Source organism: Hyalella azteca, unplaced genomic scaffold, assembly GCF_000764305.2.
Source record: "Hyalella azteca isolate HAZT.00-mixed unplaced genomic scaffold, Hazt_2.0.2 contig15442, whole genome shotgun sequence".
NCBI classification, from domain to species: Eukaryota; Metazoa; Arthropoda; class Malacostraca; order Amphipoda; family Hyalellidae; genus Hyalella; species Hyalella azteca.
Genome location: NW_025945296.1, coordinates 499,998 through 515,137, shown reverse-complemented (window position 1 = coordinate 515,137; position 15,140 = coordinate 499,998). Strand labels below are relative to the sequence as shown.

The 15,140-nt window shown below is 37.2% G+C and overlaps 1 protein-coding gene across 1 annotated transcript; it reads right to left on the bottom strand.

The window, feature by feature from the left end:
- Nucleotides 1-51: 51 nt before the first annotated feature.
- Nucleotides 52-12,966, bottom strand: LOC108664577. Its single transcript, XM_018151191.1, has 2 exons — nt 12,821-12,966; nt 52-445 (listed from the first exon to the last, which is right to left on the bottom strand). Exons 1-2 carry the CDS (start codon nt 12,964-12,966, stop codon nt 52-54), a joined length of 540 nt encoding a protein of 179 aa, XP_018006680.1.
- Between the last annotated feature and the right edge of the window lie 2,174 nt (nt 12,967-15,140).

Sequence of the window (15,140 nt, the reverse complement as noted above, 5' to 3'; positions counted from 1 at the left end):
GGGTCCAATAAGGGTTTAGGGTCCAAGATGAGTTTAGGGTCCAATAAGGGTTTAGGGTCCAAATAAGGGTTTAGGGTCCAAGAAGGATTTAGGGTCCAAGAAGGGCTTAGAGTCCAAGAAGGGCTTAGGGTCCAAGAAGGGTTTAGGGTCCAAGATGAGTTTATGGTCCAAGAAGGGTTTAGGGTCCAAGAAAAGTTTAGGGTCCAAGAAGAGTTTAGGGTTCAAGAAGGGCTTAGGGTCCAAGAAGGGTTTATGGTCCAAGAAGGATTTAGGGTCCGAGAAGGGTATGGGGTCCAAGAAGGGTTTAGGGTCCAAGAAGCGTTTAGGGTCCAAGAAGGGTTTAGGGTCCAAGAAGGGTTTAGGATCCAAGAGGCTTTTGGGGTCCAAGAAGGGTTTAGGGTCCGAGAGGGGTTTAGAGTCCAAGAAGGGTTTAGGGTCCAAGAAGCTTTTAGGGTCCAAGAAGGGTTTAGGGTCGAAGAAGGGTTTAGGATCCAAGAAGGGTTTAGGGTCCAAGAAGGTTTAGGGTCCAAGAAGGTTTAGGGTCCAAGAAGGGTTTGGGGTCTAAGAAAGGTTTAGGGTCCAAGAAAGGTTTAGGATCCAAGAAGGGTTTAGGATCCAAGAAGGGTTTAGGGTCAAAGAAGGGTTGATCACACGTAAATGTAATCAAGCGTGTTAAATTAGCTTTACTGCATATAAGTGCCTTCAATTTGATTCATGAGGGAGAGCCAATATAATTTGGAACCCTACCGTTAATCCGCTGGCTTCCTATTCGATTGCTTGCTAATTCATCGCAACCGAAATATAAGTGCCGACTCAGCAGGAGGTTCGAGCCATCTCAGCCGAAATTAATGAAAGACCATATCATATCACACAACTCATTGTCCACGTATACAGTAACGGTTTTTAATATTACTCTCCAAAGGGTTGGAGATATCTTCAGCAGGGTGAGGCTTAATGAGGGAGCAGGATGCTTGGAGAATGGCTGGGCAATAGGTTGAGTCTAAGTTCATCGATCGTCTGTTGAATTAACTGTTAACATGAAAAAAGAAAAGATTTAATAGTAATAATATTGTTCATATAATAACAATTATTCTTAAACTTAGTATGCAGGCGAAAGGAAGAGAGCCAATTTTTTTATCAATTGTACGTGGAAAATTATCAACATGTTTCCAAAGCAGGTTATGCGTCGACACGATTAAACGAATTTCAAGCGATACATTTTCAAAACCCAATAAGAATATATTTTATTCCTTTTAAATTTTTTTAAAAGTAACCGGAATAGAGGAAAAGACAACTTTATTTTCTGTCCAACTGCATTATTTTATTTCATTTCAGTTAAAAATGCGTAAATTTACTGCGAGGAAAAACATGACGGTTATTTCTTCTTTCCTATCTTTTTTCTCTTTTATCCTCGCGTTTATCTAATATTTTTATCTCAAAATCCTGCCGTCGCATTAACTTCAGTCTCAAGCCGCAGCTGTCGGTGTCAGGTAATGAATGCTTATGTGGCTTGGATGAATTAAGTCTGGATTTAATTGTGTTAATACCAACTTGGTCAATAATTTTAGATGATTAAATAACTTATGCATCTTGATTGAACTTAACAATCTATTTCTTGCTCATGTAATACCTGAAATCTACTTGAATCATAACCTCATAAGTTGTATATAAAAAAATTTATATGATTGAAAAAAATATTTTTGTAAGTATCTAACAGTTTCTCTCAATGGTGCTATTCGTCGAAGATTTTCAGGCGCAACTCGTAAGTCCTGATGATTTTTTAATCTTAAAGTGACCAGAAATTGTCCATGCGTCCGCGTATCGTAGTGAAGCTGGCGGGGTTCTACCTTAACAAAATTTAGAGTCGCCCCAGCTTCTGGTAATCCAAATCAGAAGCTGCCGCGACTGTAAATTTTCACTGGGTAACAAAATTTAGAGTCGCCCCAGCTTCTGGTAATCCAAATCAGAAACTGACGCGCCTGTAAATTTTCACTGGGAAGAACTCCTACCCTAACAAAATTTAGAGTCGCCCCAGCTTCTGGTAATCCAAATCAGAAGCTGACGCGTCTGTAAATTTTCACTGGGGATAGAAGCTGTATTTCATGCTGGCGCCGATGGCTATGCCGAGTTAGGCGCGAGGAGACGAGCACCGATCACCACATTGCCGCGGATGCCATAAAATGGCTTTAAATAAGCCACGACGTCGTCATCCATTAGCATTTAATTAGAAGCCAACGGCTAGATTGCAGGATCAAACTGTAAGTTAATACGTCGAAAGAAACATGTGCTCATTTGAAAGATGTACGCTGCAGCTTCTAAGTGGAATTTGATGAAATGTTAGAGCAAGTTATGAGTTCCAAGGAGAATGTTATCGAACCGCAGTTCCCATCAGGAAAGGTTGATTACAATTCCTAGGGTCACCATTCAATGGTTCGTGCGATTGAGAAATAATGAATATTGAAGGCCCAAAGCTAAGTTATTGACATAAAATGACGTCTAAATCTAGCTGCTCGCACTTCCAGGCTTGGGAAGAAGTGGTCATTGCGAACAGACGTCAGCGCTTGATTTTATGCCTGTGTAAAAGCGAGGTATATTTATGGAGGTAAAACCCAGACCATAGCCGCAAAGCAAATCTTATGAGTCCACGTACAGATAGAAAAAATCCTTGTGATTGCATGAAATTTTACTCAGGTTGAAAAATGCGCCGGCAACAATGTTACCTTCGAGTTTGCACATTTTTCCCGAACGCACTATGATGGCTTCTATTGATGTTTTGTACTAATGAACATTTCACGCATTCGAGCTCCCAGAAAGAAGTAAGCCCTTGAATTTTGAAAATATTACCTTGAATATTAACAACATTCGATACTATTACAATTACTAATATCATCATAACAGACTATTACCTAGACAGAGTTAAGGCCGCAATTGAAAATGCAAACGTAACTTGATACGGTCATTAAGCAACTGTTCTCTTTATCCCCACGAGGTGTCGATGAAAATCGTCCGAAGATCGACTAAGTAAGCAAAGCGAACAATTTTCCATTTACTGAAATCATGTTTCCAGCATCATGTGCTTTTATCACTGCAGTTTCAGAAGGCAGGAAAACAAATGAAAGCTTGCTTCTCTGATTACAAACATAAGCATTGAGAGCATAACAGCAGCTGTCATCGCAGAACATCTTTGATTGTTTTCAAAAGGTGCAGCGCGATATTCATCCGACAGCGTAGATGATCGCCAGCAAGATAATCGCTAACATTACATACGTGATGGATGACTTGAGCGATAGACTCGCCTCACTCACCGTGCCCCGAGCTGTCAACTTGCTTCTCAGGTCGAGCCGTTAAAATTGTACGGACATTAGGCAGTGAAATATGTCAGGCTCTGAAATTAAAGGGCAGACCGTCGTTACACATATTTTGCGTCGTAAGATGAACTACTTTCATGAAGGCATGTTGGATAGCCGAGCCTTCAGGGGCGCGCTGAGCTCGATCAGCCGAGACATTCAATGGATGCATGGGAGTGCCATCGTTATTGGTAGACATGTTCTGGCTAAAAGAACTTTTGCAAAGCATTAACCTTATATATTTATTATAGTAGAATAAGTTAATTTGTATATTACGTAACTATCCTTTCACACAATATTACATTTTCCATACTGAGAGTAACTTAAGTTATCAGGCCTTTGTATACGAATAGCATCGACGACTGCTTAAATACCCATAGAATTGAAGGTTCATCTAGGATGGTTAATTATTAAGATAAGGTCGTTATCTATACTTATCACTGAATGGAAACACAGGCATGCAAGTAAAACACAGATAAAAAACAGATAAGTTGAGTGTGAACTAAATGAATCCCTTATCCTCTGAACTTTGTCAATTTTAGCTTTATTTTAGAGTTTATTTAGCTAAAATATTGTCAGTAGATGAACGGTAATTGATCGTTTGTCCCGGTATGACCAATAACAACAAAAATTGCTAGAAAAAAATTTCAGATCAATAAATGGCTCCAAAATTTTATGATAATAAAATGTGGATGTTTGTATTATACAAATAGAGCGTATTCGGGTGCTAGGCTAAAATAATTTTGACACTTTTCCATCACAATCACGATCGAAGGACAGCGCATTGAATTCTTTGCCATTCAACTTTGCCCGAGGCTCAATTTGGACACATCAGAGCCCTGGTGAACCTTGTATGCCCAAGTCAGTAAATCCTAATTACAGAACTTGTCTCCCATTTCCTCAATAGCCAACTTTATATCACTCAATACACTAAGCTTAATTAAAGAAATGGGGGCATTTGAACATTTGTCTATGTAAGGACAGACATAATTTTGCTCCTTGTAATTGACATCGCCGATCCGAATCCATCCATTACTGAGAAGCAATTTATTTAGCATTGTTCCTTTATTGCGGTAGACAAGGTCGTGATGATGGTAGTAATCAAAGCGATGATTTTACCGAGTTCTTTGTGAGTGCCGCCGAAGTTCAGTTTATTGAGAAGTGAACTGAACAAAATCGATTCCCTTGAAGTGTTGATGGTCGTGAGAGTCGTGGCAAGGCCAAACGATCTGCGATGTTGTGGCTGGGATAGTAGACGAAATTTTCAATGGGTTGAAATAATGTATAGTTTGCTGATTACAGTACCAAGTTAAGTTGCGTTGCCATATATGTCTTATATAAGGGTAGTAAATATATCCATAATAAAATTAATGGCTTCCGGTTTCTGGATATTAAGTTTGCATGTGAAATGTGAAAGTGCGGCGTGTCTGCGTTCAATGAAGTAAATGAAGATAAATATTGAAATGTCACAGGTTGAAAACATGTGTGCCTTCGCAATTAAATAAACTCGTTAAAAACAACCAAAAAACGTTTAAAAAATTTCTTCAAAATTTTGTTTTCTCAAATAGTTTTGTAAAACATTTTCATGGCATTGCATTTTTCTGGAATAATTGTACATTTGGAGGTAAGATAACGACTTCTTCAACTAGATAGACGAAATTCAATTAAATTCAAACACACCACTTTTTCTTTTTATTCTTTTCGACTACAAAATTGCAAAGAATTTGAATAAAATCGTTACTGATATATACTGATTTTTCATATTATTTTGGTGACACATATCACATTCCTGAGTGGATTTGGTTTCGATTTATGGCGGAGCAACTGTGCGATTTCCAAATCAAGTTCCCCTTTAAATTGCACTAAATATATTCTAAAAGACCGACTGCACTGGCATAGTAATAATATGCGTTTAAAAATTGCTTTTTAAAGACAACACTTCTGAACAATCCAGTATCTTGGATGTTACACATGTACAATGAATTTCTAATTTCATTTTCAAATATTGAAAAAAAATTATTCATCACATTCATATAAGAAATCCAAATTTTGTAAATTTTAAAAATTATTTATTCTGTCAATTACTTCATGCATTGTCTCTGACTTTATGCAATTGTGCAAAATTTCATATCAACTGGACAGGTCAAATTGTGTCATATATGGATTATAAGATTTGTAGGAGACGAAATTATTTTTTAATTTTTTTAATATTGAAAAAAAGTTGTTTTTTAATTTATAGAATTATTTATTCTGTCAATTGATTCCAGCATTGTCTCCAACTTTACGCAAGTTTGCCAAATTTCAAATCGATTGGACAGGTAGAAGTGTGTTATATATCGATTATAAGATTTGTAGCAGACAGACAGACAGACAGACAGACAGACAGACAGACAGACAGACAGACAGACAAACAAGAAGTGAAGTTAAAGAGAAGTGTTGTAAAAACGGTGTGAATTAAAGCGGTAAAACCGTGAAAGCAGGTGGTTTCAAGTTTTTTTTTATATACCAACCGTCAATACCGTATATTTACCGCATTTTATTTACCGTGTGTAAGCACCTATACAAAGCAAAACATTTCTCCGATAAATTTCACCATTGTGGTTGTAGAAACATTCCAGGTATTTGCATGAAAATTATTCAGTGCATGGCAATGGTTCAAGAAAATTCAGTTATTGGTCATTATATGTGAAATAAATTCCTTATTGTAAATATTGAATAGATCCCTAGATTGATGTAAAAACATAAATATAAGCTATAATATACTCTAACATGCCTCATTTCAATCAAATCTAGAACATGCTTCCTGAATATCATATAACTGACTCCGGTTAAAAATGCTAAATGATACTGAGAAGTAGAATGGAATGCATCATCTATTTAAGTGGAATGAGAACACAAAGTTCCATGAACTAGATTGTATATGTCCCGCAATGTCGCTGATCTCATTCCGATGTGCGACTTCAGAGAAGAATCTCGAGAGCATCCAGCACATCCCTGAATATGGCTACATCAAACGGCTGCCTCGTAGCTTACAATGATAAAGCATCAACAAATATTCTTTCACTGACATGCGAGACTGCCGTGAGACCATCTGCATGCTATAGATCACTTTGCGTAACGGGATTTGTAGAGACAATCTTGTCCTACTCGGCCAAGATTCTCGTCGCTGAGCTCAAATGAGATCAAGCGAATTCTTTGGACCAAAAATGACCGACCACCAAACAAAGTAATTTTATTCATGACTCGTGATTGTGACGTATGAATATGAACTTCAACGATATAATGTGATTTTTGGAAAATTATTCAATAATTTTACGCACATCTCCTGTTTGGACCTACATATTACTAGGCCCATCAAGCTAACAAATTCATTTTATTAGCCACTAACCACTTATCGTAGAGCAAGGCTTAATTTGCTCGTTTTTACCCCCACTTGTTAAACTTGTATCTCATATTTTTTTCGTGAATATTTGGACGATTTGATGAAAGGGTCATTACGATTGGTATGACCATGCAAGCTTCTCAATTTTCTGTAGGGGAAATTTCAATCAGAAGTGCTCATAGAAATGGAAAGCTATATATCACGGAACGGCCCAGCCTAAGTTATTATCTTCGAGCACATCTTCTTAAAAATCTTTTCAATATTTCTTCACAATTCAAATATTTCAAATGAGCCTGCTAGTTGGATGAAGCTATTGAAAATGGACCTTTCTAAAAAAATATTTCTATTTTGAATATTTTTCTCCCGTTTACTTCTCGACCGTATTAATGATATCGATAAGATAAAATCTATTCCACAGCAATTTTAAATTACAAATTACACATTTATTATTCTTCTCTCGCCAAAATGTTAGGGAACTGCTCGAATGCAAGCAGCAAAAATACTTACGTAGATGAACTTGAATAAAGTGCGCATTCGGCTTAAATAAAGATATTTCTGTATTTGAACACCGGACACGATGAGTTAGCGAGGTCAGGCCTCCACGCATTCTGTATAACCGATACAGAATTTTGTACACGATGCGGTGGCGATGTCAGATCTTAACGCATTCATTATATTTACACATATAACTACACATTCACAATATTATATATATTGTGTTTTTCAAATACATATTTTGTGTATTTACTACTAGTAAACTACCATCACTAGCGGTGGTATAGCATAGTGGTGAGGTATCATTGCATCATTTACTACTGCAAGCTTTGATATGCTTGTAATGTCAATAAATGAGTGGTCGGTGACTACGTAGCTAGAAAACTTGTTCGGTTACATGCCTAGATTTGTATATTGAACTGAAGATATTTATTTTGAGTCCATTCTCTTGGTTTCATTTTTCTGGTAAATGCTAATTCTGTTCTGCGAACTACTTTAATTTGAAGTAAAATGCTTTTAAGGAACATGTTAAGTTTTGATCAATTTTAACACAAAATATTTCCTCAAGTATTTTCATCCATAAATTTATAATCGTATGATCAATTTTGCTGATCTATTCTGCTGGTTAACCTAGTTGCTTTGCCAGGAGGTTTCCACCTGTGAGAGTGTAAAGTGTCTTGACAAAATAAAGTTTACTTGATTACATTATCTACGTACAGTCACATGCTGCGGCATATATCCTGATAAATTCAAGAGTACAAACAAACTGCGATAAAATTCTGGGCAACTGCCTTCATTAGTTGGAAATATAATTTAATAGCGAGAAGAAATTTTTTACAATTCAATTTTAAAAATACATTAACATGGCACAGGAAACTGCAATTTTAAAATGACATTGAAATGAGAAAAAACGTAACTTGCTACTTTCTCATTCGGATCAACAGGGGCAACTAAGATGCTTGAACACTGTTCGATCATTTAAGACAGTAACACTGCTCTACTTCATCATTTGAATGGAATATGAATCCATTCACAAATACATTATCATTTAGGTCATGTTCTCGCAAATGTTCATTCGAGTATCTGATCGCTTAAATGTAAATGTTCACATGAGTCTCAATATACACATAATACGAGGCACAATGGGTACGGTCTAACTAAATTCGGTTCAAACATTATAATTATGTTGTTACATTGCTTGATGATACCTTCTTCTAATTATATGCATAATAATATGCATAATATGCATAATAACAGGACACATCTTCTGCTCTCATTGGAGCCATGTCTCTTTTTATGGGTGCTTGCTAGCACTACAAATTAAATATTCAAGGCTGAAGTGCATTCCACGGAGTGCAGGTAATCAAACCGTTCAGCTCTCTAAGTTATTAAAAAATTATGAGATTATGCAGATGCTACTGATTATGATTCCTATCATGATCAGGTCCTAGAGACGCAGCTCGACTACCGACAACCAATGCTGCGGGGCTAAGGGGATAGTTATCGTGCTTGGACTGAATTACGTCTTTGCAAGCCACAAACGGGGAAGCTTGAAGCGTTCTACCATTACTTTTTGTGAATCATGGAGTCAAAATAATAATTGTTGTTTCGATAAAAAATCTTGACACAGTAATAACAAGTCTTGAAAAACAATAATTCTCGTTTTTTTAATTTGAAAAAAAGTTTCCTTCCCGTCTGAAGAGATTATTATTACGAGATTCCGTTGTAATGTTTCGGTGCCGTTTGAAATTTTGAATGTATTTAAATTGTATCATTCTTTATTCCTCTACACTTTGATAAGGTCTAACAATTGTACTCTACTTTACAGTGAGAGTTTCACTGTAATTATACATTTTTACAATAATAATGCAGTCAGAAGCTGTGGAGCTTTTCCTCGAGCCTTCGGGGTAACCACTTTTCTTCAATAAAGAACTAAAATTATTCTGGCGCTCAAAACCTCCTTAAGTTTCATAAATCTTTGATGACATAAGTATTTTAATGAACATGCAGGATCTTCCCTGGCATATGTAGCCCTGAAAGTTTCGATAGCATCACTGGAGATCAATACATTACAACACATCCAAAATTTATTTAGTGATGATAATCACGAATTAATTGTTTTGCTCTGAAATTACAGAAAAATATAAAACATTTAAATTAATGAAGTTACGTTCTTCCATCATTGTACGGAAATGTAGGCAATGTACTCAATAAATTGTGTAGGTGTTAAGTAACCAAAAATATAATTTTCGTGAAACAAAATTGAGAAGTTGTATGAATTCTGCGTTTCTGATGCAAGTGGAACATGAAATGGTGATGCATAACTAGAAGGCAATGACACTGTAGCATTTAAACCTGAGTTTACCTTTGTAACTTTTAATCTGAAATACCCGAGGTAGTTGATACGTTTTTAGCTTAGTGTTAAACTATACCTATTTTGGAAAATCGTGGGTGCAGCGCAACATTCTCGTTGGTGTAATTTTCTTTACATATGACCTATTTACTCTCATGATGTAGGCCTTTTAAGTCCAAGTAATCACGCACTAGTCCAATAAACTTTCGAGATCTGATGTCTTTATTAGCCAGTTTAAAATGGACGCAAAGGCTAAAGTAGAGCCAGAAGATTTTGAATAACAGCGTCTTACTGTCTACCAAGAGATTATTTAAGCTGACAAAAATTGTCTTGCAAGACGCTTCTTATAAATTCAAAAAGCACGTAAAAATTTAACTTCTACTTATTATATGAACAAAAATCTTACATATAAACATATTCTCTATCACGAATTCAACCGAATTTGGAATCAATCAGTTTTCTCCAATTGGATTGTACTTAAAATAGATATTGAAACGAGACGCAATATGTAAAATTTGTGTAAATTAATAAACAATTAAATGAAGATCACGTTGTTCAATTATTTATTTATTCAACGTTCCAAGACAATAACGAAAGTGTTTACTGCCACGTTACGTCAATTCTCGTTTCTTCCATTGTGCTATCTGTAACTGAACGAAATATGTGCTCTGTAAGTTTACTCATTCATAATTACATTACCACCAGAACTGATATTAAATGAATACTGCCACCATTCAAAATGATGCCACCACTGTTGCCATAATGACGAATTAATCACCGAGCTGGAAGGCTCTCCGTTACATGCAAATGTGCGATGGCAGCTGCCATTGCTGTTGATCATCAGAAATGTAATGGAAATGCAAATCATGAAGCCACACTACCCGCCGTCGGCCATCATGCCTGGATGATCTCGGCTATCTTTTACCTAAAAACTAAAATTCTAGCAAGAGAACAACCGATTCTAGTCTGAACTGATCGGTTGACAATCCGGTTTTAACGCTGAGGTTATTCTGCACAAACAGTGGTGAACGATACCAGTTACTGGGATTATGGCAAGCAACTAAGAGCAGCAGTCTGCGCCTGGACAAAAAATAATAATAAAAAATAACTAAATATATAAAATATCAATTTAAAAAACTACGTGGGCATGAATCTGCGCCTGGACACACAAATAATAATAAACAGTAAATAAATAAATAAAATATTAAAGTAAAAAAAGTATAACCTAATTGGAAATCACAGATTATGATCAATGTATCCATGGAACGAATGCACATACTATTTGTATGGACATTAATGTAGTATGTAGAAAATAGAATATGGATATTTTGCGCAAAAAAGTATGCGACTTTTTTTCACAAATGTGGAAAAAAGTTTTTCTTCGTATTTCTTCGTTGCCAGTCAATCATGATTAAAGTACGTTCATTGCGACAATAAATACAATGTTTGATTGAAGTCTTGGGTATGGTGCTCGTGTTGATGCTGGAATCTATCCAAAATATTGATTGAGTTTGAAATTTGTATCCAAGTTTGTCTTCCTCAAGATGCCTGAGATGAGGAGACGCAAGTGCGTAATCTTATTATCCAATATTGTCCAAAATAGACCAATATTGTCAAATATTGTCTAATATTGCCAATATTGTCCAATGTTGTCCAATATTATCCAATGTTATCCAATATTGTCCAATATTGTCCAAAATTGTCCAATATTTTTCAATATTGTCAAGTATTGTCCAATATTTTCCAATATTGTCCACTATCATCCAACATTGTGTAATATTGTTCAATATTGTCCAATATTGTCATATATTGTGCAATATTGTCTAAAATTGTCCAATATTTTCCAAACACTGACACTCATTACCAGCAACACATGCAAAGAGCGCACGTAGCACTGATGAGTCCTATTGCTGACCCAAACTGAGTCAGGATGACACCACGAAAGGCAAAAAATGCTTCACTATTCGGACAAAGCCTCACTCATTTCCCTTAGTGTGACATGGTCCCGTTATAACGCGGTGGCCGGCATTCGTCATCCCACGAACTTTGCAAGATTAATGCCGGTGATTGTGTTGCTCGTCTAATTTGCGTCGTGCTGAGCGTGGACAATGTCGTGCCATCTAACGGAGTCTTCCAAGCTACCGGGGGAAAAATCGTTAAGTTGAGGTAAACATTTTCGAAAAGCAGAGATTATCGGAGTAAATAGATGTGAAAATATTCAAAACAAGAAATTTTTCAGGATAAATTAATGTGTTTAATTCAAACAAGAAGATTTTCAAGATAAATTCATGTGTTGAATTTCAAACAAGAAAATTTTCAGGATAAATTAACGTGTTTAAATCAAGGCATGAAGATTTTCAGGATAAATTAACGTGCTAAATTTCAAACAAGAAGATTTTCAAGGTAGATCGACGTGAATGACGAATAGGACATTTTCAGATGATATCGAAGGTGAAAATTCTTAGTTTAAATCGACATGAAATTTTCAAGATAAGAGGGAGATTTTAATGGTAAATTGACAGGAAATTTTTAAATTTTTCAAGACATGAAGAAGATTTTCTGGGAAATCGACTTGAAATTTTTCAAGATAGGAAGGAGATTTTCAAAGTAAATCGGCGTGAAAATATTCAGGATAGAAGGATATTTTCTGTGTAAATTATATTGAAGAGGAAAAGATTTTCGTAAATGAGTACCCGCCTCTCTGCCAGTCATGGTGAGTTTCAGGTATTTTTAGAGCCAGTTTAAGAATCCTTGTTTGTTCAGTACATTTTTATCTTACTATGTGCGTTTATAATTATAGTCCCCGCTAGGGACTGGTATGTTTTTTCACCAAGCAACGTTTGGACGTTCAGTTCTTTTTGCACCACTGATTTTGTTAATTATTTCATGTGTTAGCAGCAACACCACCAGCAGCAGCAGCAACACCAGCAACACCATCAGCATAATCAGCGAAAACACCAGCAGCAGCAGCAACACCAGCAGCAGCAACAACACCAGCAGCAGCAGCAACACCAGCAATACCATCAGCATAATCAGCAACAACACCAGCAGCAGCAGCAACACCAGCAGCAGCAGCAACAGCAACACCAACACCAGCAATACCAGCAAAAGCAGCAGCAGCAACACCAGCATCAGCAGCAGCAGCAGCAGCAGCAGCAGCAGCCGCAGCCATGCCTGCAGCGCTGCGTGCATCAGTCGCAGCCCAGGATTCCAGAGCTCCTTGTACGGCGCGGTCGCCATCACCGCCCATCGTGCTGCTTGGCCGTGCTGCTGCTGTGGTTCGGGTTAGCTCTGCTGCTGCATGGGGCAGCTGCTGCAAAGGGTTTGATGCTGCGTGGGGCTGCTGCAGCATGCCCCACGGCACATGGCCCCACGGCAGCATGCCCCATTATCACGGCACATGTTGATGTTATAAGTGCGGGATGGAAATGAGCTGCTACAGCTGTCCCAAGAGATTACAAATACTGCTGCATCGTCATGCTGCTACAGCTTTGTCACACTGCTACAGCTTTGTTACGCTGCTTCTTTTGTATATCCTGATTTCGCTGTTCCCGTACGTTGCAGGACAGCTTGTGCTGTAAGAGACCCTTTAGCTGACATGCCCCTGCTTTACCTGACGCTGCTAAGCCTTCATGCAGTTGCCGATGCACGTTTATTTTGCTGCACCAACATGCGGCAGCAAACCTATGACCGCTATGCTTATGTAGCGACACCCATTAGCTACAGTGTACACTGTTCACTGTGTACTCTACAGTCTACTGCACACTCTGCTGTCTACACTGTACAGTGTCCACATGCGGCAGCAAACCTATGACCGCTATGCTTATGTAGCGACACCCCATTAGCTACAGTGTACACTGTTCACTGTGTACTCTATAGTCTACACTGCACACTCTGCTGCCTACATTGTGCAGTGTCCACTGACCACTAGTATACCTGTCTCTTATACACATCTAGATGTGTATAAGAGACAGGAATTATCCTAAGTTCCCAATAAATATTCCGGGCGAATCCGTCGCCAGGGCTCGAGATGTGTATAAGAGACAGTTACTATGATATATAACAGTTATATTTTGAATATGAGGATATGAGGATATGCGGAAATTGAAGGTTATGGGTAAATAACGGTGTTCATGTTTACCTATACAATGTTAAGGTAAACGTTTTTTAGCGTTCAATATTACTTTTATAATTTTGTAATTCATCCAATCGCACGATAATGCCATTTATCTTAAAGCATTTACGACCTTTTGATTATAATAATCTTGATATTACTTAACCCATTAATGACGAGAATTATTTTCTGAATTTTTTTTTCGGTTCCTTGTGAGAATATTATCATTTGTGATGGTAATAAGCAAAAAGTATGTTCATATATTTATTTTTCGTTGTATGTGAAAAATTATAGCTTGGTTCCATATGGAACCGCTCGGCATTAACATAACGTTTCTTCAAACAACACTTTTTCCGATAGTAAATCAAGCAAGGTTGTTCATAATGGATAATACGTAATAGTATACGTATTCATAATGGACAATACTGATGATAAACCAATCATGGCAGAATACAATTCAATTTTTAGCATAGAATGCTTCCATTCATTCAAAATGAATAGGAAGGNTAGAGCAGAAGACAGACCGTATAAATGACCGTACAGCAGAAGACAGACCGTATAAATGACCGTAGAGCAAAAGACAGACCAGATAACTGACCTTAGAGCAGAAGACAGACCGTATAAATGACCGTACAGCAGAAGACAGACCGTATAAATGACCGTAGAGCAAAAGACAGACCAGATAACTGACCTTAGAGCAGAAGACAGACCGTATAAATGACCGTACAGCAGAAGACAGACCGTATAAATGACCGTAGAGCAAAAGACAGACCAGATAACTGACCTTAGAGCAGAAGACAGACCATATAAATGAATTACAGCAGAAGACAGACCATAGAGCAGAATACAGACCGTATAAATCACCGTAAAGCAAGACAGAGGTCTCATCTTATCTTACGAGGTGCTGATGCTTGCCAGTAAGCTGTGTATGGGACCCTCCGCGTCGCCGGCCGTGGGAGCTGCCGCCCCCCAGGCTGTCTTTACAGTTGAGCGGCCGGCGTCTCACCTCGGCAGTGTTCATTTGCTGCACTTGCGTGTACAAGCAAACATTGCTATTTATTCTTGCTGTCTTTATACTTAAGCAATTGCTTAAGTATTGCTATTAAGTATTAATTGCATTGCTATCTTTATACTTAAGCAATATGTAAAAATATTCATTTTTAATTATAAATTCAAAAGATGTTTGCTGCACTTGCGGCGTGTATAAGCAAACATTGCTATTTCTTGACTATATTTAAATAATATTCAAAAGTGTTAATTTTTCACTCATGAATGTATAGGTTCATTTGCTGCACTTGCGGCGTGTATAAGCAAACATTGCTATTTATTCTATATACTTAAAAAATATATAAAAGTGTTAATTTTTCATTCATAAATGCATAGGTTCATTTGTTGCACGTATATACAGCGTGTACAAGCAAATATTGTTATGTCTTGTTCATTCTTAAA